Source organism: Lissotriton helveticus, chromosome 9 (genome assembly GCF_964261635.1).
Source record: "Lissotriton helveticus chromosome 9, aLisHel1.1, whole genome shotgun sequence".
Classification (NCBI taxonomy): Eukaryota; Metazoa; Chordata; class Amphibia; order Caudata; family Salamandridae; genus Lissotriton; species Lissotriton helveticus.
This window is the reverse complement of record NC_136070.1, coordinates 424,487,642-424,514,161: the sequence shown is the minus strand read 5'-3', so window position 1 is coordinate 424,514,161 and position 26,520 is coordinate 424,487,642. Positions and strand designations below refer to the sequence as shown.

At 46.3% G+C, this 26,520-nt stretch overlaps 1 protein-coding gene across 1 annotated transcript in view; it reads left to right on the top strand.

The window, feature by feature from the left end:
* The window catches only part of CINP (cyclin dependent kinase 2 interacting protein), a 90,544-nt gene that overhangs the window by 21,310 nt on the left and 42,714 nt on the right, over positions 1-26,520 (top strand). Inside the window, exons 2-3 of the mRNA XM_078660211.1 lie at positions 7,210-7,378; positions 17,301-17,418. Of these exons, the coding sequence (XP_078516337.1) occupies positions 7,210-7,378; positions 17,301-17,418 (287 nt within the window). The remainder of the gene's footprint in view (positions 1-7,209; positions 7,379-17,300; positions 17,419-26,520) is intronic.

Below are 26,520 nucleotides of genomic sequence, written 5' to 3'. Positions count from 1 at the left end.
TTTTTTTCCCTACGATGAGTTTTCATGCGCACGAAAAGTCTTAACCACACACCACTCCAACTTCAGAGTAGATGGTGAAAGATTTTTGTCTAAACCATCCAAGAATAGAAAAATTGCAGAAATAGGGTCCGTCTGGCACGTTCTTTGCTGATCTTGAGTCGGTGTTGCTGGGATTGGCCTTGAGAGCAGAGCATTGCATAGTTGCGGGGGACTTTAACATCCGAATGGACGATCTGTCTGACCCCGCTGCTATAAAGCTGTCCGACACCTTGACTCCGCTGAGCTTTATCCCCTACTTGAGGGGGCCGACTCATGCTAAGGGGCACACGCTTGATCAGGTCTTCTCCACTTCGCCTCTGGTGGTGGATGAGATTCTCCCGGTTGTGTGGTCGGATCACTGCCTTGCCAAATTTTCTATCACTGGCAGTGCTAGATCGTCCGTCCCTGCCCCTCAGCAACGGGCTGGTGTTGCCAGAGCGTTCAATCGAGTGACCCCTGAGATGTTGGCTCAGGCCGCTGTGGATCACCCTTGCCCGCTTGTCGGAGACCTCGAGAGAGACCTGGAGTCCCTGCAGGAGTGGCTTGCGGATAGGCTTGAGGATCTGGCCCCGGTGTTGCCTCCCCGCTTAACATCTAAGCGGGTCTCGGCCCCTTGGTTTACTGCAGCACTGCGGGCTACGCGGCAGCAGTGCAAGGTTGCCGAAAGGGCCTGGCGGGCACACTATGACATTGTGGACAGGTCTGCCTACAAACGCGTGGTGAATGATTACCATCGGGATATCCGCCTTGCAAAGAAAATTTATCTTGCGGACAGAATCGACGCAGCATCGAACTCTAGTAAGGAAATCTTTACTATTGTGAGAGAATTTACTTCTCCCCGGGCCGTCACGTCGGAAGAGGTGCCCCTAGAGTCCTGGGCGGCGGACCTTGCCTGTTTTTTTACGGCCAAGATAAAGCTTATTCAGGATTCTTTTCCATCGGGAGCGCCTGAGGAAACATCGTCTATTTCCGCGGCTGGCCTTCCCTCTCCCGCTTGGCAGGGCGCCGTTTTGGCCGAGTTTCCATCTCTGCCGGCCTCTGCCTCCTTAGCACTTATGGGCAATTTAAAATCGGGGTCGCCACTTGACCCATGCCCAGCTAAGCTCTTGGGTAAGTTGGCGGAGGTGGTTAACCCACTGGCGAACCCTCTTCTCAATCTTTCGTTGAGTCAGGGAGTGGTTCCGCCAGGATGGAAGCAGGCGATGGTCATCCCGCTGCTAAAAAAACCGGGGCTCGACCCGAAGGTCCCAGCCAATCATAGACCGATTTCGCTGTTGCCGGCCCTCGTTAAAATCCTGGAGAAGCACGTCCAGTCGGTGCTCTCCAATTACCTGGAGTCTCATGAGATCTTGCACGACTCCCAGTCTGGCTTCCGCACTAATCGTAGTACCGAAACCGCGCTCCTTGAGGTTTCTGAAACCATCAAGGGAGTGTTGGATACCGGGGGCAAAGTCATGCTGGTGTTGCTGGATTTGTCGGCGGCTTTTGACACCGTCCCCCATGATGGCCTTCTCGCAAGACTCTATGAGATTGGCCTGCGGGGGACGGTGCTCAAATGGTTTTCATCCTTTCTTGCCGACCGCCGGCAAACGATCTGGACGCCGCCTGACACCGCTGTGATGCCGCCATTGGGAGTCGGGGTCCCTCAGGGCTCTATTTTGAGCCCGACCCTCTTTAATATCTTTCTGTCCCCCTTGGCGGCGGTCGTGGAGTCTTTCGGTGTCCGGATCGTGTCATATGCCGACGACACCCAGCTCCTCTTCTCTTGCGAGAGAGGGGCTGACTTTGACGGGGAGAGTATCCGGAGTTGCCTTGGGGCTGTGTTTTCATGGTTCCAACTGCACAGCCTCAAGTGCAACTCCGATAAGTCCGAGGTACTCTTTTTCGGGTGCGATGCGGAGCCTAGCTGGCAGGCCTGGTGGCCCATTGACATGTTCCCTCCGTCCGGCTCTTCCCCTGTGGCTAAGAACTTGGAGGTTAAGATGGATGGGGGACTGTCAATGAAAGCCCAGATTTTTGGGGTGACCGGCACCTGCTTCGGCCTATTAAAAATGCTGCGGAGGTTCCTGCCTCTTTTGTCGGAGGAGCATAGGAGGCTGACAGTGCAGGCCCTGATAGGCTCCAGGTTGGATTATGCCAACATTCTCTACCTGGGCCTACCTGAGTACCTGCTGCAGCGGCTTCAGGTCGCGCAGAATGCGGCGGCCAGGGCCATTTTTGGTCTAAACAGACGCGCCAGTGCCTCTGGGTTAATTAGGACTTTGCATTGGCTTCCGATCCGTAAACGGATCGCTTTTAAGGCCATGATATTGGCCTATAAGGCACTCCACGCAGTAGGAGCTAAACATCTCCAGAAGAGAGTGGTCTTTTACCATCCGGGCCGCTCTCTGCGGTCTGAATCGCTGCTTATGGCGGCCGTCCCTCGCATTAAGAGAGCTCGCCGGGGCGGCCGTTCTTTCAGTCTGCTAGCCCCACAGATGTGGAACGCGCTTCCACTCTCACTTCGGGGAGCGACTAGTCTTTTGGACTTCAGGAGAGGTCTTAAAACCTGGTTGTTCACCCAGTAGGCCTCACTAGCTGCTCTTTTTTGTTTCTTTGTGTGTGCGTTGTCTTTTTGTGTTCTTTTTAATTGCGTTATGTTATTCTGAATCTGTTCCCCTTACCCAAAGCGCCGGGACACTCTTTTTGAGTATCCGTTGCGCTATATTAAAAACATAAATAACATAACATAACATAACATAACATTGAAGATTGATTGTGCAAATAACACCAACACCAAGACGCAAAAGAAGCCAAAAACTTAGAGTAAGATTTGAGAGTGAAAGATCTTCTGGAACCTTGACCTACTTCTCCTAACTGTAAAGACATTCTTTGCTTTTACAGATTTAACCTTTCAACCTCCCAGCCAACAGGGTGTGTTTCACAGGAAGTAGAGAAGAAGACAAATGTGGAAGAACCCAAAGAGGTTGAAGCACCATCCCTTTTATTAATGGTAACTGTGTACTTCTGGGCCTGAAAAAAGCACTACAATAAAGTGACCTTTCTCCTGTTGAATCTTTAACAACCACCTCTGGATTAATGGAAATAGTGAAAAAAACAACAGTTTGTTTGACCGTTTGAGAACAAGTGGATCCACTCCCCATGCTCCCTGTTCCAGGAACCTGGAGCAAAACCAAAAGGGAGAAGGGTGTTCATTCGGGAAGAAAAGAGGTCCTTGAAAGGGGTTCCAAACCGCCTGCATACCTTCTGGAAGGTTATTTTGGACAGTGTTAGGTTTTGGGAGGAGGTAAACAGTCTGCTCAATTGATCTGCCTCCACATTGCCCAGACCCTTAATATGCAGTGCCAATATTGAGAATAGATGTTTCACTGATCAAAGACTCATTGATGAGTGACACAGGCCACAGTCACCGTATTTTTTGACCTTACCAACACATTGGAATGATTAAGTTGTTGTTTGAAATAAAAGAGAGATTTGAACACCAGTGTTGTCCCTCCAATCGGGGGATTTTGATGATTCTACTTGGTTCCATCATGTTTGTATACATTATAGCCATACACCTAGATAGGCTAATCTTGTCAGAGACCTTCCATTTATTATGAGCAACATCCTTGACTTAATGATGAATCCGTAGATGAACCTCTCTTTCTTTCACTGGAAATCCTATATTATCATTTATTTAATTTAAAAGTTCACGCAGTGTAACTTTGGAAATATACATTCCTTTTCTTATCTTGAGGCGGCAGCGAAGAACCATCTGGAAGCAGGTAAATGTGAATACATAGTTAACTTCTCGACCAGTTCATCCTCCCATTTTCCTCCTCTGCTTTTTTTTGAGAGGAGGAGAAGGAGGTCTGCTTGATGAGGAGGAAGATGGTGACACGTGTCTCCTTTTTTTGTGTGTATGCTTCCTCACAATGCACAACAGTAGCAACAGTCCACAAGCAACTCAGTACCAAATCACCAATTCAAGTTTAAAGCACGCTGCATACCCTTTTTGTATGCAAAAAAAACCCCATAATCAATCAATCATAACATTTGTATAGCGCGCTACTCACCGGGAGGGTCTCAAGGCGCTTGGGGGAAGGGTCCGCTACTGCTCGAACAGCCAGGTCTTGAGTTGTCTCCTGAAGGCGAGATGGTCCTGTGTCAGCCGGAGGTGGATGGGGAGGGAGTTCCATGTCTTCGCTGCCAGGTAGGAGAAGGATCTTCCTCCGGCGGTGGCTCTTCGGATGCGTGGTACGGCGGCGAGGGCGAGGCTTGTAGAACGTAGCTGGCGGGTGGGCGTGTAGAAGGTCAGGCGGTCGTTGAGGTATTTGGGGCCCAGGTCGTGGAGAGACTTGTGTGCGTGGGTAAGGAGCCTGAACGTGATCCTCTTGCTGATGGGGAGCCAGTGCAGGTCCCTCAGGTGGCCGGAGATGTGGCTGCGTCGGGGGATGTCCAGGATGAGTCGGGCGGAGGCGTTCTGGATGCGTTGGAGTCTTTTCTATAGTTTGGCTGTGGTTCCGGCGTAGAGGGTGTTTCCGTAGTCCAGTCGGCTGGTGATGAGTGCCTGGGTGACCGTCTTCCTGGTTTCGGTCGGGATCTTGCGGAGCATGCGTAGGGTGTTTAAGCACAATGAGGAGACGGCGTTGACTTGTCTGGTCATCGAGAGGGAAGAGTCCAGGATGAAGCCCAGGTTGCGTGCGTGGTCTGTTGGCTTGGGAGCGGTGCCCAGGGCAGGGGGCCACCAGGATTCGTCCCTGGCGGAGGGCGATGGTCCCAGGATGAGGACTTCCGTCTTGTCTGAGTTCAGTTTCAGGCGGCTGTTCTTCATCCACTCGGCGACGTCTTTCATTTTTTCATGTAGGCTGGTTCTGGCGGTGGCGGGGTCTCTGGTGAGGGAGAGGATCAGTTGGGTGTCGTCGGCATAGGAGATGATGTTGAGGTTGTGTTGGCGTGCGATGGCTGCAAGTGGTCTCATGTAGGCGTTGAAGAGGGTGGGGCTGAGTGATGATCCTTGTGGTACTCCGCAGATGACTTCGGTGGCCTCGGATCGAAACGGGGGGAGGTGGACTCTCGGGGTTCTTCCGGAGAGGAACGAGATGATCCACTCCAGTGCCTTCTCTTGGATTCCGATGTTACTGAGGCGCTGCACTAGGGTGCGGTGGCAGACAGTGTCGAATGCTGCGGAGAGGTCCAGGAGGATGAGGGCCGCTGTTTCCCCGTTGTCGAGCAGGGTTCTGATGTCGTCGGTGGCCGCGATGAGGGCGGTCTCGGTGCTGTGGTTGGCTCGGAAACCGGACTGCGATGGGTCGAGGGATCCGTTTGTTTCGAGGAAGGCGGCGAGCTGACTGTTGACGGTCTTCTAGATGACTTTGGCAGGAAAAGGGAGGAGCGAGATGGGGCGGAAGTTCTTGAGGTCGGTGGGGTCCGCTGTTGGTTTCTTCAGTAGGGCGCTGAGCTCGGCATGCTTCCAGCTCTCCGGGAAGGTGGCGGTGTTGAAGGAGGTGTTGATGATGTCCCGGAGTTGGGGTGCGATGGTGGAGTCGGCCTTGTTGAAGACGTGGTGGGGGCAGGGGTCGGTTGGAGATCCGGAGTGGATGGTGTTCATCTTTGCGGCTGTGTCTTCGGTGGTTACCGTGGTCCAGGTGCAGAGGGTGGCAGGGGGGGGGGCGTTGGTTCGACGGTTGGGTGCGTGGATGGTGCGCCGAAGCTCTTGTGGATGTCGGCGATCTTGCGGTGGAAGAACGAGGCGAGAGAGTCGCAGAGATCTTGTGAGGGAGTGATGTCGTTGTTGCCGGTGCTGGGGTTGGAGAACTCCTTGACGATGCTGAAGAGTTCCTTGCTGTCGTGGGCGTTGTTGTCCAGTCGTTCCTTCAGTGCTGTCTTCTTGGTGGTGCGTATAAGCTGGTGGTGCTTGCGGGTGGCGTGTTTGAGGGCGGTCATGTTGTCTGTGGTCTGGTCGAGGAGCCAGGCTTTCTCGAGGGTGCGGCAGTTCTTCTTGGAGTCCTTGAGTTCGTCGGTGAACCAGGAGGCTTTCTTGCTTCTGGGTCTGCTGGGAGGGTTCTTCAGTGGCGCGAGGTCGTCGGCGCAGGCGGTCAGCCACTGCGTGAAGTTGTGGGCTGCTTCGTTGGGGTCCGCTGTGCTGGTGGGAGGGTTATGGCTGAGGGAGGTGGTGAGCTGCTCTGCGGTGATCTTGCTCCAGCGAGGAACCTGTTGCGGGTGGTGGTGGGTCGTGGTTCTTCTGAAGCTGAAGTGGACGCAGCTGTGGTCGGTCCAGTGAAGTCCAGTGGAGTGGCTGAAGGTGATGTGCTTGCTGCATGAGAAGACGGGGTCAAGCGTGTGGCCGGCGTAGTGGGTGGGGTGTTGACCAGTTGCTTGAGTCCGAAGTTGGCGAGGTTGTCCATAATGCAACTAGCTTGCTTTTCTTCCTACTGGAAACAGTCGCCGCATGTGCAGACCATCGGTCTCCTCGCATGTGCAATCCTGACAGCCAATAGCATCTCCACTGTAATATAACGCTTATCAGGGCATAAGTAAGTAAGAAGAACATACTCTTACTTAATAAGTGGGTTTAGGGATACAGTCACAACTCAACACAGCATATTGCTACCACAAACGCACAAGAGTTCCTTCGGAGCCTAGCAGAGAGGAAAACTCTAGCACAGTATTTGCAGACTAGCCCGGCTACTACTGCCTCAATGCTCCTAGTCCTCATCCTATAAGACAGGAAACTAAGCAGGAAGTGCTGGGGAAATGTTAGCCTACTTATAGCACCCAGCTGAGGATGAGTGGAGTTAGCTAGAAGCATTACTGTTTTGTTTCCTGCCCTTAACAGTGCCTAATGCCCATGTGTACTAAAGAATGTTCCCAAGACATAGAATGGGTAAAACCCTTCGCTACATCTGGCTCTTTGTAATGACTGGGACGAGGAGGAGGGACGTACCGGTAATAACACTTGGCGAGCCCTTTATTTTGAAATTGCACTTAGTATCAGCTTTGCAACTACCTGTTTTATGTGTGGTTTTGCTTTACCTAATACTATACTTTACAATGCTATAGATTGTATGCTGTTCATATGAACGAGCCAGCTATGTCTAATCTGGCATCAGGAATTGCCATGTCTTTAGTATTTATTATAGATGAAGGCTCCCTAATCCTTTCTTGCGTTTGTTTTCTTTTATGCAGCCAGGAGTCCTAGATCCATCACCCCAAAGAGACCCGCCGTATCTGGCAGCGCGAGAAAAGTTAAAGACAATGCAGCAGATTGGCACAATTTTATATTGAAATGGGAAAAGCTAAATGACATTGGCTTCAACGCAGCGAACAAAATTGTAAATGTAAAAATAAGTACACTGTAAGTATACACCAGTAAGTATTTGTGGGTAGTAGCTAGGGAAAACTGCAACATTTGTTTAAAACAGAACAAGAAATATTAGAAGGGCAAGTAAATACCTGTAAATTCCAAAAGAGCTACATGCAGTCAGTGGTTTGGTTTCTACGTATAGATGCAAGTATTTATGAATCATGTTGCAGACTACATTTTTTTACTATCCTCGCAAAATTATTTAATTCGGTTGGTTTACATGTGTTAAATATTGCCATATCTGATACTTCATTAAGTTATTTTGTTGAACAAAAACAGGGATTGCCAGAAAATGTCCCTTTTTGAAATAAAGGCTCTGATTTTGGTAAAATCACATGTTAGTCAAAAATAATGACTTATTGTAAATAGAAATGTACACAGATCATTAATGGCCATGTGTTAGTGTTATTAGTTCTGGACATGTGAAGTATTTGTTTATAGTCGTAATCACTTTCCTTACCTTCCCTCTTATTGAAAATATCAGGCTGAATGGGGCATTTTCAAACCCAATTTGAACACTTCCTGCATCATTTTCTGCTCCTAAAATTAAGTATATAAATTGAATGTGAAAAAGCCATTGATTTTGATTATGAATATTCGCTAAGCTTTTAAAGTGTCGGTGGTTACCATATCTCCACGTGCCAATCCCAAAAAACAAGTATCACATACTTTTAGTCAAGTGGGGAGGTCGGCTTTAATACTCTGTGCTCTGGTGCCTAATGAATACAACTTTATGCTTGAATAAGTTCCAATGTTCTAAAGCTGTTGTACAGAATGTTTCAAGCTGCCTTTTCATTTTACGATTGCGGATATTCTAGCAGTTTTTTTTTTTTATAATCAAATTTATGAGCATTTGAGGAAAACAATACAGCATAGGCGTATACAATGTATCAAAGTCCATCACCAGTAGACAACAGGAGACCCAGCCCAAGTGTAAGGCCCTGGAACAAGACATCTCGTGGGAAAGGTCAATGTAGCAAGTCAGGAGAAGAAAATGCACAGCAATCAAAACTGTAAATTTAGCCACTTGCCCCAAACTTTTTCAAATTTTTCAGGACATCCCCGGGCCTCAAAGAGGGGTTCTTCTTGGGCCACACACCAGTCCACCCCGTCACCCCTTACGTACAGTAGGGAGTTTGGCCTGTGACCAGGCCGCTGCAATATCTCACTTGGCCACCGCAACCGCAGTGCCCAGAAAGCGTTTGTCGGCTCTAGAGCCGTCAAGGCCATCAAATACTCCCAGGAGAAGGCGTAAGGGATCATGGGGGACCAGCCACCCCAAAATCTGTGTGAGCTCTGATTCCACACCCACCCAGAATGAATAGAGAACAGGGCACAGCCAGACCATGTGATAAAACTCAGCCGGGGCGTGGCCACATCGTGCACAGTCTGGGGAAGGACGTAGTCCTGCTCTGTATAGGCGCGTGGGGGTAAGGTATGCCGTGTGAAGATAGTAGAGTTGGATGAGACGTAGCTTAGAGGAGTTTGTCAGAGTTTTGGGAGCCATGAGAGCATCTCGCCTAACTGCCTCCTCTAGGGGACCCAGCCATCCCTCCCAGCGGGTGCCATTGTTCACAAGGGAGCGGTAAATCCACGACATTCCCCCTCTACCCAAGTTCCCCATCATGACCTGGGCCTCTACCGGGCTAAATTCAAGAAGTGAGGTGTTTGGTGGGATAGGCACGGTGAGGGGGTGTCGAAGCTGTACTTGTACTTGTAGAATTGGGTGGTGTGAAGGGAGTGGCGTTGCTACAGTTAAGAGAAGGCCCTGATCTGGTCCCCCACCCAAATGTCCCCAAGGAGTGAAATCCCAATCCAATCACACTGCCGAAAGCGCTGAAGGGTCGACGCCTCATGTAGCCAAGTGCCGTACCACAGAGGTGTATGTTGAGTAAGCTTCTTGTCTCATCTCATATAGTGCAGAGCAGAGCGCCAGGCCGATATGACCGCTCTAGTGATAAGTGGGATAGTATGCGGTATGGGGGCACAGTACAAGTAGGCTTGAAGTTGTGGGAAGTTCTGAGCTCGGTCTGATAAGCCGGGTCAGACCAGCCCCAGCGAACCAGTCGTGAACGACAATGAGTCTAGTGGCCAAATAATAAAGGTGGAGGTTGGTAACACCCATGTCACCGTCAAAGGGGTGTATCTGACATCGTGCCAGGGCCATACGTGGCCTCACTCCCCACATTAAGTTAGTGTTCCACTGGAGCATCAGGGACATTTTCTTGAACTCCCAGCGATATGCACACACATTTCCACTGCTACATTTCCAAGCTTATACCTGAATGAAGCCATTTGTCAGCGCTTTATGAAGTAGGAAATATTTCCCCCAAAATGCCTGTTTTCTTGGCCGAATTAGTAGGAGGCGGAAAGATTCCTCTTATAATGATTTAATGGAAAATCAATTCCAGGAAGAAAAAAAAGTTACGAAAAATATATTTGCTTATGTTTCTGTGAGTTTGTAAACCTGTGCTACAGGGTTAGGAAATAGGAGAATTCTTAAAAATATATTGTTGTTTCCTTTTCATGGAAAATAATTTTCTTTGAAAGGCCTTGCTCAGCTCCACATCCCTGTGAACATTAGGCATTTTGGTGCAGGTGCCGTGTGGTTGAAGAAACGCTCTGTGGTAAATCCTAATCCTACTATCCCCAAATTAGCCATTTTCTACTATGCTTTCTGTCCCTTTATAAAATAGTTTTCTAATGTGCTTCTTCAACCCCACCAGTCACAAGTTACAGCTTGCTGCTTAGTACTAGTTCTGATGGAATCTACTGCGTTCAGGATGTAGTTTTCATTTTTGTTTTCTCCTTGAGCCCCTGTGCCTTATTATGTCTTTTTGGATCGAGCCTAGCACAGCGCGCATGCGTTGCTCTATGGGAGACTTCTTGTAAGTACTCTAAACTTCTCAGTGTGGGTCTGACTCCTCCCATACATCGGATTGGCTTTTGCGTGTGTCTTTCACTAATGAAATCACACGAATGGCTAAAGGCGGGTTCATGTCCCACCTCTTTTAATAATGTTGACACCCACAGCATTTTGTTCCCGGGAGCGAGCAGCGGCGCGCTGGGTGGCAGCTGCATTCCTTGTGGGTCAAGTTACTATTTACACAAAACGAGCCTGCGCTTTCAGTTGTTTTCGTCTATATGGTATTGCTTGCTTCTTTATATCTGTTTGTTCTTTAGCTCTCCCTTGAAGTGTTTTGTCTAAATGTGTTTTTTTAATCTTAGATCGTCCATTTGCATGGCTGTGTTCTGCATGTGGGTCTTTCTTTCTGTGCAACTGGACATGGTATGTGGTTCTTTAGTGCGACTGGTGAAAGTGTGCAGGCATTGCATGCTCACTGTCTTGGGGTTTTTGTGAACATTCAATTGTGTGCTTAATGTATTACTTTTTAAGAAAACTCTACATGCCACAAAAATGTATGTGCCTTTTTGCCTTTGTGTCTGTGCCAAGGATGTGTAAGTGTCTTTACCTGTGTGCCTGTGATTGCGACGCACATGTTTGTTTTTCTTCTCCACTAATGCTGGAGCTGTGATTTGAACATACAATGCGGTTCCTGGAATCGGCTTTTTCCTGGAACAGATAAAAGAAAATTGCCACAACGAGCAGCAAAGAGCTCAACGTCAGGTAACGCATTCCTTCCCTGCCAGCGGAGATGGACGTATGACCTAGCGCTCGCTCTCTCTCTCGCTCTCTCTTCGTCTCTCTCATATTCACCCCATTTTTACAAATAACTCCCAGTTTTGGGTCTGAAGTGAGCACAAACAACCCACATCAGCATTCTACACTTACTTAGAATACTGTGTGGGGATTACGCTCTATTTTCTTTCTCTTCACATATATAACTTCTCGTTTCGCAAAGGTTTTTATTTTCATTTTCAGGATTGATTTCATTTGTCTTTGAAGTTACGCGAATATCTGGGGTTTTCCCTGAAAATCCTTTGTGTCCGATTTGGCAGCAGACTCTTGGCGCCAAGGTGCCGTGTTTTTTGCCGAGGGCACTTGCCTTTGAAACTGGCTTTTCTGGGCCATATGTCCTTTCGTGGACTTGGAGTCACGGCGATCCTGAGAGTATCGTGGGGTTTCTGAAGTGGACGCCCGGCAGAGAAGACGGAGGAGCAGCCTCGCTGCTTGAGGAGCGACCCACCCATGCCTTCAAAGCTCTCATGCTTTTCCCCTGGTCCTGGCCAGATATGATTCCCTGCCGGTGTACCTTTGCTTTCAGTGTCCGCATGCTTCACGTGTGATCTTCCGCAGCCGGCACCCATCACTCATGCTTACGCTGCTTCCATGCCCCTGATTTACCTATAATATTTCCCTAGGTATGTCCCCACATGTGCAGTTCTTCTCTTGACTCCGTGCTTCACTTGTAAGTACCCAGCTTCCCGTGCCTGTTGCTTTACATGCACTTTTGCCTCAAGTGTAACCATCCCCCACAAGTGCCAGTAGCTCTGGCTAAGCACTTATAAGGTCCCAAATGCGAGACCTATTGGCTATGCCAATGCTAGTTTATGTAAGGCAGCCACTATCCTTGCTGGGGAGTAATGAAATGGCATACTTTAGGGAGGTGTTAAGCTATGATAGAAGTTGTTGTACGTTAAGTGGGGATATATCTTTTAAATTAATAGTATTACATTACATGTCACCTCTTGCATTTTGCATACTTATCTTTTACGGCACTGAGTGACTAAGTGATTTGCCTACACTGAAATGTCCCGTACAGGCTATCATAACATATGGGCTGTAGGAGCAGTTTGGGAGCAGTTTGGTATTTTACCAATCAACCTATGTACTAATAGGTTGGTTTGTAAAATACTGTTTCGTGTTGGGTGCATATCGACCTACCGCAAGAATAATAATGAGCTAGGTTGCAATTTGTGACCCACTAGAAATCACAGTCATCAGAGGGATTGTGGCCTGCTGGAGTCAGCAGACCATCATGTCTTTTTAAAAAAAAATTTTTTAAGAAAGCTATCTTTTTCTTACAAATGCAGGCCATTTTTCTTCAAGAAAAACAGGATGTGTATATATATATATATATATATATATATATATATATATATATATATATATATATATATATATATATATATATGTGTGTGTGTGTGTGTTTATATATACATTTTAAGAGTAGGCAGCTTCATAGCTTCATGACTCTGAGGACCCAGCTTTCACAGCTGCATTACTGCCAGTGACAAGCTGACACACAAATATGAGCCATATGGGCTAATCCAGCCAGTCTAGAAGTTAAGCCTTGGATTAAACTACGGTCGCCAACAGTGCTCTATAGACAGAAAGCAGTAGAGTGACGGCGCCTGTGGTGTCGTGTGAGTTAGAGATGACTGGACTCTTTTGGTTCCCAATGGACTCCATAGAACAGTGATGCGGGCGATAGAATTAATGATGTAGAATGTTCAGTTAACGGTTACACGCTGAGGAATAAAGACGTGTAATACTAAGCTCCATGTGTGTGGTGATTATTTGCATGTACCTGGGCTGGGTAGGATGCAACGAGATAGGGGGTATTGTAAAACCTGCGACCCAAATAACTCTCCCTGAGAGTTTGTTGTGGTCCAGCAAACTGCTCATGTGTGCCAGTGCCTCAGTCAAATTGAAAATCGACTGTTGGTGTATGTGGAGCCAAAGGGCCAATCCAGCCAATACAAGCCCTGTGAAGAAAGTGAAAGCCTTACAGAAGATTCTTTTTTCATTAGCTAGAAATTTGCTGGTAAAGTCGAGACAAGAGGTACTGCACCACAACACGACACAGAGCTGTCATTCATACACTACGACAACACTAAAGGCAGTGACAACCAGGTACAGAGAAGCGCTAAAGGCTGTGATAGCTGAGTGCAAGGAAGCTCTAAAAGCAGAAACATTTCTGATACAAATAAATGCTAAAGGCAGTAGAAACTAGATACAGTGCAAAGAGGTGAAAAGGGTGAAAAACCTGTGCAAGAAACAAAGTCACTACTCACCGCCGAGGAAGAAGACCTGTTGTGTAGTTCCTAGGAATTCCCAGGTCCTGTGTGTTTTGGATGACCTAAACTGAGGGCTTGGTGACCAAACCGATTCCGGACACCCCCACAGTATACGTCAGCCGTTAGACCAGCTAGCTCTACAGTGCCACTACCACTCCCCTGTATCTTACAGTGGTGTAGGTATTTTCTGGCAACTACTGAACATGACAACCCTGATTCCTCCGGGATCGTGTTAAACAGTACAGTACTTTTCGCTTAGTCACTCGTGCTTACTTAGTCTTAGAAAATACACAGGTTGGCGGTTAGGACGTTTCAATAAGTATTTATTGGTCTAGCATCAGTCTTGTGTAAAACATATTAGCTGCGACTATTAGGAGATAGAAGCATATGAAAGCTTGAAAGCTGTAGGCGTGGGCTGCTTTGACGTCACTGAATGTAAATGTATGAAACTTATATAGCGCAGGACTTACCCTGGGGCATCTCCGCGCTTGCTTAGGGAACCCGTCCTGGTATTCCCCTGTGAAAAACCCCGGCAGGGTATCCACAAGGTGAAAGCCAGGCATCCCGCCGCGAGGGGCCGATGTGGAGATTAAGCAAGCTATTGCCCAGAGTCGCAGAGTGTGACCCCGTGAGTCAAGGAGGCACCGGAGCGAGAATTGTCGAGACCGTGGAATTTATGAGCCCGAGACCCGCCGAGGCGGGGAATCGAACCCTGGTCCACGGTCGATCTCAGATTCCGGGTCTGCCGCCTCTAACCACTGAGCCACACTTCTCCACAAATTCAAGGTTCATTCACAGCGATTGTGAAGCATAAAAAAACAAAAGTACAAGCGCCAATTCATATCTTGCCAGGCACTCAATCGTGTACATGTTTACTCAGTTTCAGTACTGTTGCTGACATGGGGCTGATTTCTGTAAAATACAATGTCAATGCCTATCATGAGATGGTGAATAACTATCCCCCATCCATCCTAAAGCTGCTTCCCACAGGCTTCATTCATGTACAGTCGCATCTGTGCAACTAGCCTTGCTAGAAGGTGCACACATGAACACAGAGCATGTGGGTTTCACCCAGCCCAATGTTCACAGTATCTGGTGTGCACATCTGAAAACTGTGTGCTGTGAGCTCTAGGCACACCCTGCTCCAAGCTCCATAGCCTAGGTACCCAGGCTAGGTACCCATAATGAACTGCCTTAAGCGATGTGCAGTTGTCTCTCGAAACAGGGCATTGCCTTGGGCCACAGCCTACAACTAATCTCCATAACCGAAGAACAATCTGCAGACAACCTTTTACATGTTCCACAGTGGGTTCTGGATACAGGACATGACTGAGTCTCCATGCCACCATTCCTCATTTCAGCTCTATGTGTTTTTTATACATCCACAGATCTCAAAATTGCTTCACAGTAGCAAGCTGTGCCAATGACAATAGGTAGCTGTTGAATATCCAGGTCTCCCTTTGAATTTGCAGATCACTTAATACAAAAAGATTTTGAGGGCTGGGTTAGTCTTTTTGAGACTCCCCTACTTTCTACCTGTCACCAGAGGTTGCCCAATCAATTTAAGAAAACACATATATTTGTAGCATCCTCTGAGCTGTAATCTTTAGACAGTGTCTATCTTGTTTGTGGGAAGCTCCCCAAATCTCCCTATACTTCCCTAATGTGTGTTGTCTGTGATGCACTATCTGCAAACAGATTGAGACAAATGTTGGCAGCCAGGAAATCTACCACCTCACCACCTAAAGTAATGACCAATTTTTAATGACAAATTCCCCACCTCAAAATGACCAGCTACCAATTGGCTTCACATTAAACACTTTAGATAATAGAATGAGATACAACGATAATCCAGTGTTAAAAAGCAACAATTTAAGCACAGTACTCCGAAGAAACACGACAAATCACTCATTGTTAGTGATCTTTTATTCCATTTCTTTTCAGGTTGCACAGCCAACGCGTTTCGCCTCATTAAAGGCTTCCTCAGGGCAAATTTGTGTGAGTTATGGTCTATTTTCTTTAGCTGTACCACAACGTCACGGTCTAGCAGATTATTTCATCAGTCTAACCAGCTTACGTTGTTTCACAAGAATAGAAATCAATGACGTTTCCATCCAGATACAGTGTAAGCAGTTTGGAGAAATATCAGGGGATATCCACTTCATGCTGTGCTCGGCTAACAATGTCCTATGGACTGCAGCGTCTAGTATAATGCGAGTAGTACATTTGCATTATACAAGATGCTGCGGTCCTCTGTATCTGGATGGAAACGCCATTGATATATCCATTCTTGTGAAACAACATACGCTGGTTAGATTAATAGAATGTACTGATAAACGGGTGATGTTGTGGTATACCTAAAGAAACTAGACCATAATTCACACAATTTCGCCCCTAGGAAGCCTTTATTGAGGCGAAACGCATTGGCTGCACAAGCTGAAAAGAAATGGAATAAAAGAGAAAAGATCCCTAACTAGGATAGAATTATCCTGTTTCCTGGAGTACTGTGCTTAAATGGTTGCTTTTTACACTCCGGGTTGTGGTTGCCTCTCATTCTATGTTCTAAATTATCTGTAAACAGCCTTGGATCCCACACATAGTGCAATGGGAGCCCCAGCGCATTTAATGCAGTGAGGGCATTATAGTCATTACCCAAATTACAGAAGCACTAAAATGTCCAATTTGGGTATCTAGGTCTCAGGAGGCGCTCTATTGTTGCTGTCTGTGAGTGTACAATGGCAAGGCATCAATCATTTTTTTTTCTTTAAAAAAAAAATCTTCCATTAGTGTAATTTTCAAAGAAGTAAAGTTCAGTTCAAATGTTTACCAGAAATTGTCTTTAGCCTCAAACGCATACACAAAAGTTAACAAGGGTTTTCCGGAAAGTGTTTTTTGTTGATTACCACCCTCTTAATCTGGTTTTCCTTCTTTTATCCTTCAATTATCTCCTTTCTCAATTGTAAGGTGTTGATTTTCTTGTAATATTACTTGTTTATATCAATGAACGTCCCCTGATGGGTGAGGTAATGTTACTTGCAACACTGGTCTTCCATCCAATCGTTGGTGGATTTTAGCTTGTACATGGATGCCTTATTGACAGATGGTGACATCAGTATCCAGAAGTACACAGGTCATAGCTCTACCTGAGGGTCTCACCAATATACACATTTACCCACACACTTCGGAAATTGTTCATTTCAACTTACTTAATGTAACACGCCATGTTTGTTTCTTTGCATTGTAGTTCTACTGTGGGTGCATCATAGATCCAGTAGTAATCATAAGCATAGCGTTCCAATTTCAGAGAATTTGAATTCTTATATATTATTATAACATTCTTTGATGTGTTTGTTATCAGTGCACTTGAAGGTTTTTTAATGTTATGCCTAATCTCGAGCAATGGCACCTGTAAAATGTAGTGCTCATCTACATATGTAACCGTAGAAATATATGATGTCCTTAAACGTTGAAATGAAGTCCTTCAATCTCCACAAGTTGAAGTACTTTGTTTAGAAGTTCTTCAACTTCTACTTCTAAACACAAATATACTCTTTTGTGTACATTAAGATCATTTTACAATGCTGGAATGTCCTCTGTGGTAGTTCCTAGCATACCCAGACATACCTGTTTCTCTCTTATTTTGCAATATAAAGTCCCAGGACTCTGCAAAAGATCCCAACCTTGCCACCTAGCTAAATAAGATGGTGTTTCCTCCTAAACAGCTAGTCAGCTTACAGGACATTGTGAATCAATCAATCAGGACATTTGTAAAGCGCACCGGAGTCCTGCATACAGAGAGAAATACTTGGTGGGGTTCTGTTTATTTAAGATACCAGTGATATCGAAGTGTTGTTATAGGCAAGTAACTTTACATTCTTGGTCAGTGCCCATAGAAGTAGACTGCTATTAATAATAAAACTTCATTTTTCAGTACCAAAGATAGTAAGCTGGAGACAGAGAGCGACATAGCTATTGCTGAAAATCCACCTACAAACAACCAGGAGCTTGAAATGTTCTGCACTGAACTCCTTGATACTTTTGAAAATATGGTAAGGTTTGCAAAGTGTACAGTTACAGCATTTTTCTTAGAAACACAGTAACACATTCAGCACATCCCTTCTAAACCCTATCCCAATGTTTTCAAACCCTCCTCCACTTCCATGTTTCATCCCAATTTTAGAGCTGCTACACTCTACGTCCTGCTACCACACGCTACTCCCCATCCTGTCTCTTAATGCTCTCGTCGTACTGCCTCTTGCACCAACTCTCCCCTTGCCATAGTTTGTAAGTACTATTTGAAATTGTTAACAGCCAAAAATGTAAAACCGAATTAGTGTATATTGTGCAGTTGCCACATTACATGAAATTATCTGTAAAACTTGAGGATACATGTTTTTTGAGTTACTCATGGAAGTAAATACGCTATGCAACAATAGATAATACATATTTAAAAAAATCTTATTTAACTTTTTTTACTGATAACTTGTATATCTAGTAGAAATTACTACAGGTTCGTAAAGTAAATGCCATTTCTGTACCTATGTGCTTGCACTGACACACATCTGTTGATAACACAATGTATTGCAAGATATTCCTTTTATGAGTTATTTTAGTGACCACCATGAACCACCCCTATATCTAAACAGCAGTACTACCTGCAGGTGTTCCATAAACATCCTAAAAATGTGAAGTTCAAATGTGGCTGTTTCAATAAGAACGTGCTTCTAATAAGTGCTTATTAAAAATTGTGAACATCACCAATTCTTCTGCGCGTGAGAGGCAACATCTTGTGGGTCACTCCATCAGTAATGTTTTTGTATGGCTATACATTGCATACGATTAACATTCTTAAGTTTAGTACTTATTCCTGTCTGAATGTGCATGCAACTTCATCCTGCTTGTTGTGAGAAGTTGGCCTGGTATATGTTGTCCACTAATTAAAGTGGGTACCTTGCACCAGTCTAAACGACCCTTATGATGTATGAGGTCAAAGATAACCTATTAGAAAAACCTATTAGAAAGCTATCCTAGTGGTAGCTGTGGAGAGAAGCCTTCAGGCTTAATCTTGAAGGAATGTAAAGCAGCTTGTTCTACCAGAATATCACCTTTAGTATTAATTAAATGAATAGAGAACCACACAGGAGTTATAAAAAATATGTATTTATTTATATAACACTCTCTCGTATCTTATGCATGAGGATACAACACAAAGCACACAATACTTTAGCAAAGAAACAGTTGTAAAAAGCACAATACACAGTGGGCTCCAGAGTGTCATGATCCAGCTCCAGGGCGTCTTGTATGCCATCACAGCCTCTTTTCCTCACCTTCGATCCTCACACTTGTAGGAAACCGGTCACCATTCCTGCTCTGATCAGCACAATAAACCCTTCACTTCCGGGTCATGCTGGAGCAGGGCAGGTTGGGTTTCAACTTCCAGGTCGCGCTTTACAAAAGACCAGAGCGTGGAGCCCGACACTGCTTCGTGTACAGATTCGGACCGGAATCTCGTTTGGCCGTAGCCATGCTGCCAAGACCTTCACCCTTGCCTGGGAGGTCTATCTTCACCTGATTTCACCCTCTGAGTATCCTGAGAGTTGGAGCGCTTAAGGTAAGACCTTTTTCTGGACCGCTACTAACACAGTTGCAGGGGACTTTGAGCATTTAAAGCACCGGAGCGCTTTGACACAAAAACATCCCTGAACCGCAAGGAACGCGGTTTCAGGGAACATTGAGCATTCAAAGCGCAAGAGCGCTTTGACACGCAAACGTCCCTGAACTGCGTTTACAGGGAACCTTGATCTACCAGAGCACAGGAGCGCCGTGAAAGTTATCTAATCCTATACTGCAGGGAACACGGTCACAGGAATTGAAAGAATTGCGGCGTGTGCAGGCCGAAAGGGTACCGTTCCTGATTGTGCTGGAGCACATAACGATGCTGCACAAATAGCTCCCGTGCAGGAGCGCCTTTCTTGTTTGTTTTCCTTCCTTTACATTTCCGCGCAGGAGAGCCTGTCTTGTATGTTTTTCTCCTTTTACATTTCCACGCAGGAGCGCCAATTTGTTTGTCCTACTTACATTGTGTCACCGCGCAGTATGTTTACACCAGGACATTGCCCAGGAGCGCACTTTTGTGTTATACGCCGGAGCGTCTGTCTGGGTACTTCCCCTTGCAACACCAGGAAAGTAAAACACACCACGCATGATTGTGGTCATCTGACGTTTCTCTGGATTATATTGCCGGGACTGATACCACACAAACAAAGCCCTTTTCACTGGAGCACTGTACCCACTAGTGCCGTTTGACTCACTCACTACTATCCTGTCCCCGATTTCCTCTGCATCAGGTAGTTACCTCACCTATGGGAAGGGCAATAAATGACAGGGTCTCTCCTATTATTGGGGATTAGTAATTCTGCCTTCTCTCTTTTAGGTGTCCTACTCCATACTGGTCGCAGACCTACTTGTCTTCATCGGCCTTCTTTCCCGGCATCCTGACCTTCTCCTTGCTTAGACCTTAGTGTATCGAGTAACGGTAAGGGGCAGGGGAGTTCGGTCATATTGTCTCTGCATGGTCTCACCGCAAGTCAAGGTAAGAAGTGCGCTGGCTTGACACATGGGGAGACCAAACCATATACTAAAATAGTGGATAAAGAACCACGACTTAAGTCGAGACAGTGTCTAGAGCACGTAGAATCGCTGGGACACAAGGAATCACCCAAGGTGAGCAAACAGGGACCCGACGGAGGACTGGTGCAGTGTGGTACAATTCTATGGGGGAGTCGCGGTTATAGTTTTAACGTTAAGTTTAAGGACCGTCTCGGTGGACTTCAAGGAAGCCCTTTGGAACTTAGGAGATTGGAGAGCCACCCCACCCATGGATACCTGAGTTACCTATCCCAGGGGAGCCGGGTGCATAGGTCTGAAGTGGTGTTGGAAAACGCCATCGTTTTCAATGGAGGACTTCAAAGAAGTGCTGCTGCCCGGAAGGAAGTGTCCGTTGGAATCCAAGGGTGAATTCGTGATGTAAGGAACCTGAAAGCTGAGGGGACAGAGTCTGGGTCACTTCAGGGTGACCAGGGACTCAGTAGACGAATGCCCACCGATGCCGGGTGCTTCAGGTGCGAAGAGGGGTTGCTTGACTCTACAACCACGAGGACCAGGAGACGTCAAGGATTACCAGGAGCCGAATGCGAGCTGTCCCACGAAGTATGTCGAGTGCTGAGGGGTCGGTGTCCGGCTGGGGCACCAACAAGCCTTGGCAACAGCACCCCACGCAGGAAGGTCAAGCAGGTTACGGTGTGGACCAGCAAGGTCCAGGGGACTCACTAAGCAATGGGGAGTCAGGGCACTTCTGGAGCAACCGAGGAGGCCCAAAAGAATACATGATGACCCTCGGGAGGACCCATAGGCCGAATGACCAGGAGTCGCGAGGGGACCTCGAGTGAGATCACAAAGTACCAGCCCACGGAGCACTCGGTGTGAGGAGGTCGGAGTTCTTTGGTGGAAATACTGCTTAGGGTCAGGACTACACAAAGTCCAATGCACAAGCTCGGTAATCGCCAACAAACATATGCACTTGCAAAAGTATGCGGTGCACACGGGTTTGGGTTATACGTCCCCACGAGGGATACTGGTCTCAAACTCGTGAGAGGGTAGCTCGACCTCAAGGAACGTAGGACCCCACCTCCTGTGTTGCTAGAGCCTTTGGAGTCTGCAGGAGCTCAGGATCAGCAGACCGGTCAGTTGCGTTACGGTGCCTGCGAATGCAGAGGAGTGACTCCATCACCCCAAGGGAGATTCTTCAGATGTTCTTGATGCTCCACAGGTCCTGCACGGAGCCTGTATGGTGCATGGGCACAGACGATGCTTTGGACAGAGAGGGAGTCGAAGTCGGGCCCCGTCAAAGTACAAGTCCAGAGTGTCCAGATGGTTGAAGTTCAGTGGCTTCTTGTTCAGAATCTTGTCCACGTCAAATTTGAGGTCCTACAGCCAGGTAAGCCCTTTTGTACCCACAAGAGAGAGTTGGACAGATTCAGGGGACCCTCCTAGGGGAGGGTCAGGACAGAGGTGAGGTTACTCCCATGTCCTTTGTCCAGTTTCGCGCCAGAGCTGGAGCCAACAGCCCCCAGAACTGGTTTGAACTGGACTATGCACAGGGACACCAAGTGTGCCCCAGATGCAGACTTTCAGGCACTTTGGAAGTGCACCCACCCAGACCCAATACACTAAATCCTGTCTGGGAGGTGGTCACAACTCCCTGTGTCAGGATGCCTATTGTCCTGCCTTCCCCTGCTCGAGCTTGGCTCAGCAGCAGGAGGACAAGAATGTGTGTCTGGTCGGCAGCAACCGTTTTGTGTTGCCCCTGTCGAGAAGGCTTGTACCAGAAAGACCAGTGACCCCACGAAGCTCGCTAGAGAAGGATGGAATCATACCTCCCACACCGGTTATATGATTCCAAGGTGTTAGATACCAAACACAACATGTTTTAAATCATCTGTTTTTGGGATAGCATTTACCGCAAGGTTATAATGCACCTATTATGGCAATCCTTCGTATCGGGTGAATTTCTCCACATCAGTGACGTCGCCAGGGGCAGAGTCAGCACAAGGAGCCAGAGACTTCTACACGTGGACAAAACCACGACCTTTATGCGACTCTTAGCACCCTGATGTGGAGAAATTCACCCGATACGAAGGAATTTCAATATGAGAGTTCCATTCACTACCTGAATACTACACAAGTTGTATGAGTATTACACTCCCCCCTGTTTGTCCTGACGAAAGCTCCATAGACCCGGCTGGGCCCAGGTGAGCTGAAACATGTCGACTACTTTTGAGAAAGATATTATAATCCAGTAACTCGATTATACAATATACCCAGTATTTTTAAACTATCAGTGCCCACATTTTTGTAATAAAATTTTTGGTTTGGTGTGACACTGACTTTTAACATCCCTCGTAACTGCTCCAGCTACATTGTTCAGCTGTTGTCCTAAAATCCCTGGACACTTCTACTCCTACCGGAGGTTGCCTCGGGCGAGGCAGGCATACAGCACGTCTTTTTTGACAACCCGATGACTATGCCATAACGCGAGAGAAAGGGGCGGATAAAAAGATACACCGCAACGTTACATTCTGAGCGTTTATGAGGGTTGTCAATAATAACCAATGGTTATAGTAGATACCAGTGTCCTTTCCCATTTGATTGCCATAGTACTGACCCAGGGGAACTGAACGGACCAGAATTCCTCTTCCCTCTACATTGATGAATTACTATAATGCACCTATACCTATATGTCTGGCTGTGTCACAGACAACCCGGGAAAATGGTCTCCGAAGGCTGCAGAGGGGCCCTGCTCATGCAGGGGCGCCCTCTCATGTAAAACCCAGCACCCTGCCTTTCATGATTTTCCAAGCCTGCTATAGGGGTGACTTATAAGTTTTGAGTGTAGTGAACCGATATCTAAAGTAAGTGGTGCTAGCACCAGCTTACACAGGCTGCAATGGCAGGTCTGTAGTACCATTTTGAATGGCCTCTCATGGGTGGCATAATACATGCTTCAGCCCATGGCAGGCCTCTGGGGTACCTATGCCCTGGGTACATGTGTACCATATACTAGGGACAGACAAGTGTACCCCAGTATCCAATCTGGAGTGTACCTAAGTAAATACATAACATTTGTAGGGAGAAAGCAGATAGGCTCTGATCCTGATTAGCAGGATACCAGTCAGACTAGTCAAAAACCAGCAAAACACCAGGCAAAAAGTGGGGTTAACCATGCAGTCAGATCCCAACTTCTTACACTTGTAAAGAAACTAGTGTATTGTTTTTTTTTTATCCTGTTTTTTTCATCCTATTTCTGTTGAGCACATGTTTTGAATTGTGCTCATCAACGTATTCAGACCTTTTGCCTTTCTCGATGCTTGCTTTTTCATCTGGGAGAACCTATCATCTCACACTGTGAACTCATTTTTAGATTTTGCTTGAAAGCACGTCACCAGACCTCTGTAACCATCAGAAAAAGACCTTTAAGAAGCACCACAGAAAGAGGGGTTTACGCTTCGCCCCCATGTTGATCCTCCTCTCTACAAACATATGATTGGACAATATTTGCATTAGTTTCCCTGAGTAGTGCACTGCAGTGGCCCAGGACAACCCTCATGGACAGTGACTTGCCCATTCATTTCAAAGCAGGGACATTGTTTAGCTATGGCTGCTCCAGCCACCCCTTCCTTTTTAGGTCAAGCTTTCCAGACCTGTTGTATATACTTTAGTATATACTTTTGTGTGGGCTTAAAGCCCGCACACTGCTTTTCATGTGTTTGTTTCAGTGTCCTTTAAAAATCTTTGCTTGCTATTAGTCATTCCTGAATCTGTGTCCTTGCATTTTGTCTTTTGTTTCCTCCCACGGAGCAGGGACCAAGTACTGTATCTTTATGCTTTGGTTATTTATCTGTGGTTTGGGGGACTATTTTTTTTATTTTTTCCCTGCTCATGTTACACTGTGGGTGCGTGTTCAGCTTTGTCGCCCGTATTTTATTGCATCTTCCCTCCTTCCCCTGTTGTTGCTGCCATTCTTCCTGAACCTCCAGCTTCATGTTTCAGTCGTGTGGGATGAGTCAGTGTAGCATGGAGACGTGACTGCCCTGTCATGCCTTGCAGCTTTTTATTTTTTTAGCTTGGCCCCCACTTCACTAACATCACGCTTCATGTTTCAGGCTTGGTTGAACAAGTAACAAAGAGCCTGACCACTCCCGGTACTATCCTGCACTGCTGTGCCTCTCCCTCCTGCCCATTCAGATTGGCGAGCGATATTGAAAGGGCATCCTACTCGGAAATATTCTGCTGCCGGTCAAGCTATGGTCACTAGGCATCTTTGTTGTTGTGCACATAATGAGACTGTTGACCCAACTGACTCACTATCTGATTTTTACTCGAAGCCATCATGGAACACGTCACATGGCGGGGCAGGCTCTGTACACATGGAGAGCTGTGCTGTCCTGGTATATTGCTGCTGGCTCTCAAGAAGCAGTTGCAGAGCTGTGGTTAAGATGAAGAGTTGTTAAAGTTACAGAAAATGAATTCTGTAAGTATCTCCTTTCACGCCAAGGGCATTGCCTGCCAAGCGTGCCATGCAGGAGCCAGTCACAGGCTTCCAGTGGGAGAGGTGGGCCAAGCTGTAGGCATGGCTCTGATGGTGATGATCTATCTAGCATTGAGTGCACCTACAGTATCCCTTGTGTCAGTAGCTAGATCTCCCAGTAATGCGTGGGGCAGAGCAAGCTACACATGGAGCAAGAGCAGTTGCTTCATGGTTTATACACTACAGTTTTATTAATTGAAAACCAGGAAATATGTATTGCAGGGTTTTTGAAAAATGTTATGCAAGCCTTTAACCGAGTTTGGGATAACACAGCTTCCGCCTCAGTGCTCCCATATTGTCAGCAAGAAGTGCTGATTCCAATCCAAAGGTGCAGGAGATCGGGTTCCCGCAGTGCAGACCAACAATTGTAGGGCATTGCCTTCCTTCTATTCCGTCTGTTCCACTCTTTTTGTTTCACTGGTAAAGTCTTATTCCACATTGTTAATGGGGTGGCCTTCTGCATCTGCTTGGAGGCCCACGACATCAGCACCAACCCTTGTTTCCGGTTTAAACACTAGAGCACAGGTCCTGAGTCCTCTGGTCATTTGTCTTTTACCAACTCTGGGCTGGTGGTTAGTCAAATGCAAGGTCAGATCTAAGATGCTGAGACCTATAGGTGTCGCCCACTCTCAGTTGTAGACATCTCTTTCAGATGTCAGCTCCAATGGATACAATAGCTCCTCAGTGATGTGTTGCCTTCACTTATCCCAGTTACCTCAACACAAAGAACCTTTATTGTGTGGCTAGTAGAGCTATTAAACAGTGATCCCACCCCCAATTAACTCTAAACAACCTGTACTTTTTCTGTATATGTACGTATTATACATTACCCACCTGGACATGCATATATGTATGTTCACATGCTCTGCAAAAGCTTCACAAAGGCAGGCTGATTGTATATAACACATTTGTGTGTTTATGTATGTGTGTGTGTTCACATAGCGGGGTTAGTGATGAGTGGTGGAGTGAGATTGGTTTAAAAACACAGACTATGCCCCTCCCCTCCCCTTTATTCTCCTTTTCAGGGGTTTGCAACACATCTAGAATGGTTTGTTTCAGCTATTATCCTAGAGATAGATTCCTTTGCCCATAGTTCCAACATTGAATTGCTGTAATGTGGACTGTTCCAAAATGTGAATGTTACTTGCAGCATTCATGGCTGAGGGAAGCTTGCTTTTATTCCCCTGTATTATGAATTGATTTGAGCAGATCTTCCCGACAGCCAAAGCTGTCTCTGCCCACCTAAAAACAGCAAATAAAGAAAAAATACATTTGTTTATAAGTGATACCCCGACTAGAACCGTTGTTCGTAATAGCAGCATTTCCCGGTCACCTGACCGACAGTCTTATGTTTTTGTTTTTTTATATTCAAAATATTTTATTAAATTTTACAGCAGAGCAATACAGTGGTAAACAAAACGAATCCACAGTAGGAAGGGAAAGTAACACCAGGGGGAGGGGGAGGAGGCTGTGCATGAGTTGATATAGTAAACGCTCTACATCAAGGGTTAAAAGGTACATTGTTTTAAACTTTTATTTATCATTTTCCATTAACAACAAAACATACCGTTCTTAGTTATTATTTAACAGTTACAGTAATATGTGGTACTTTTATGTGTGTTACATATTAACCTCCTTACACAGGTTCTAATCAGCGTCATAAGGTCTTGGTTTCCGTACATAATTTTGGTGATTACTCTATTCTGGCTAAATGATAGTGCCCCATCCATAATATAGCTTTATATAAAATGTCCATTTACTTGGTAGTAGGTGTTTGAGTTGCATGATTTAGTCCTTGAAACTGGCGGCCCTGGGTGTCATCCATATCTAGGAGGTATTGTCACAGTGGCTGCCAAATGTTGGGTGCTCTAGATGTGATTGGTTGTAAATTAGCGTATAATTCACAGTTAGTGTTGCAATAGATTTTAAATGTCAAGCTATGCCTTTTGGGTGGGAGTGAATCTGCTGCTCCATTTTATGTTTTATATTATTTGAAAAGTTTTAT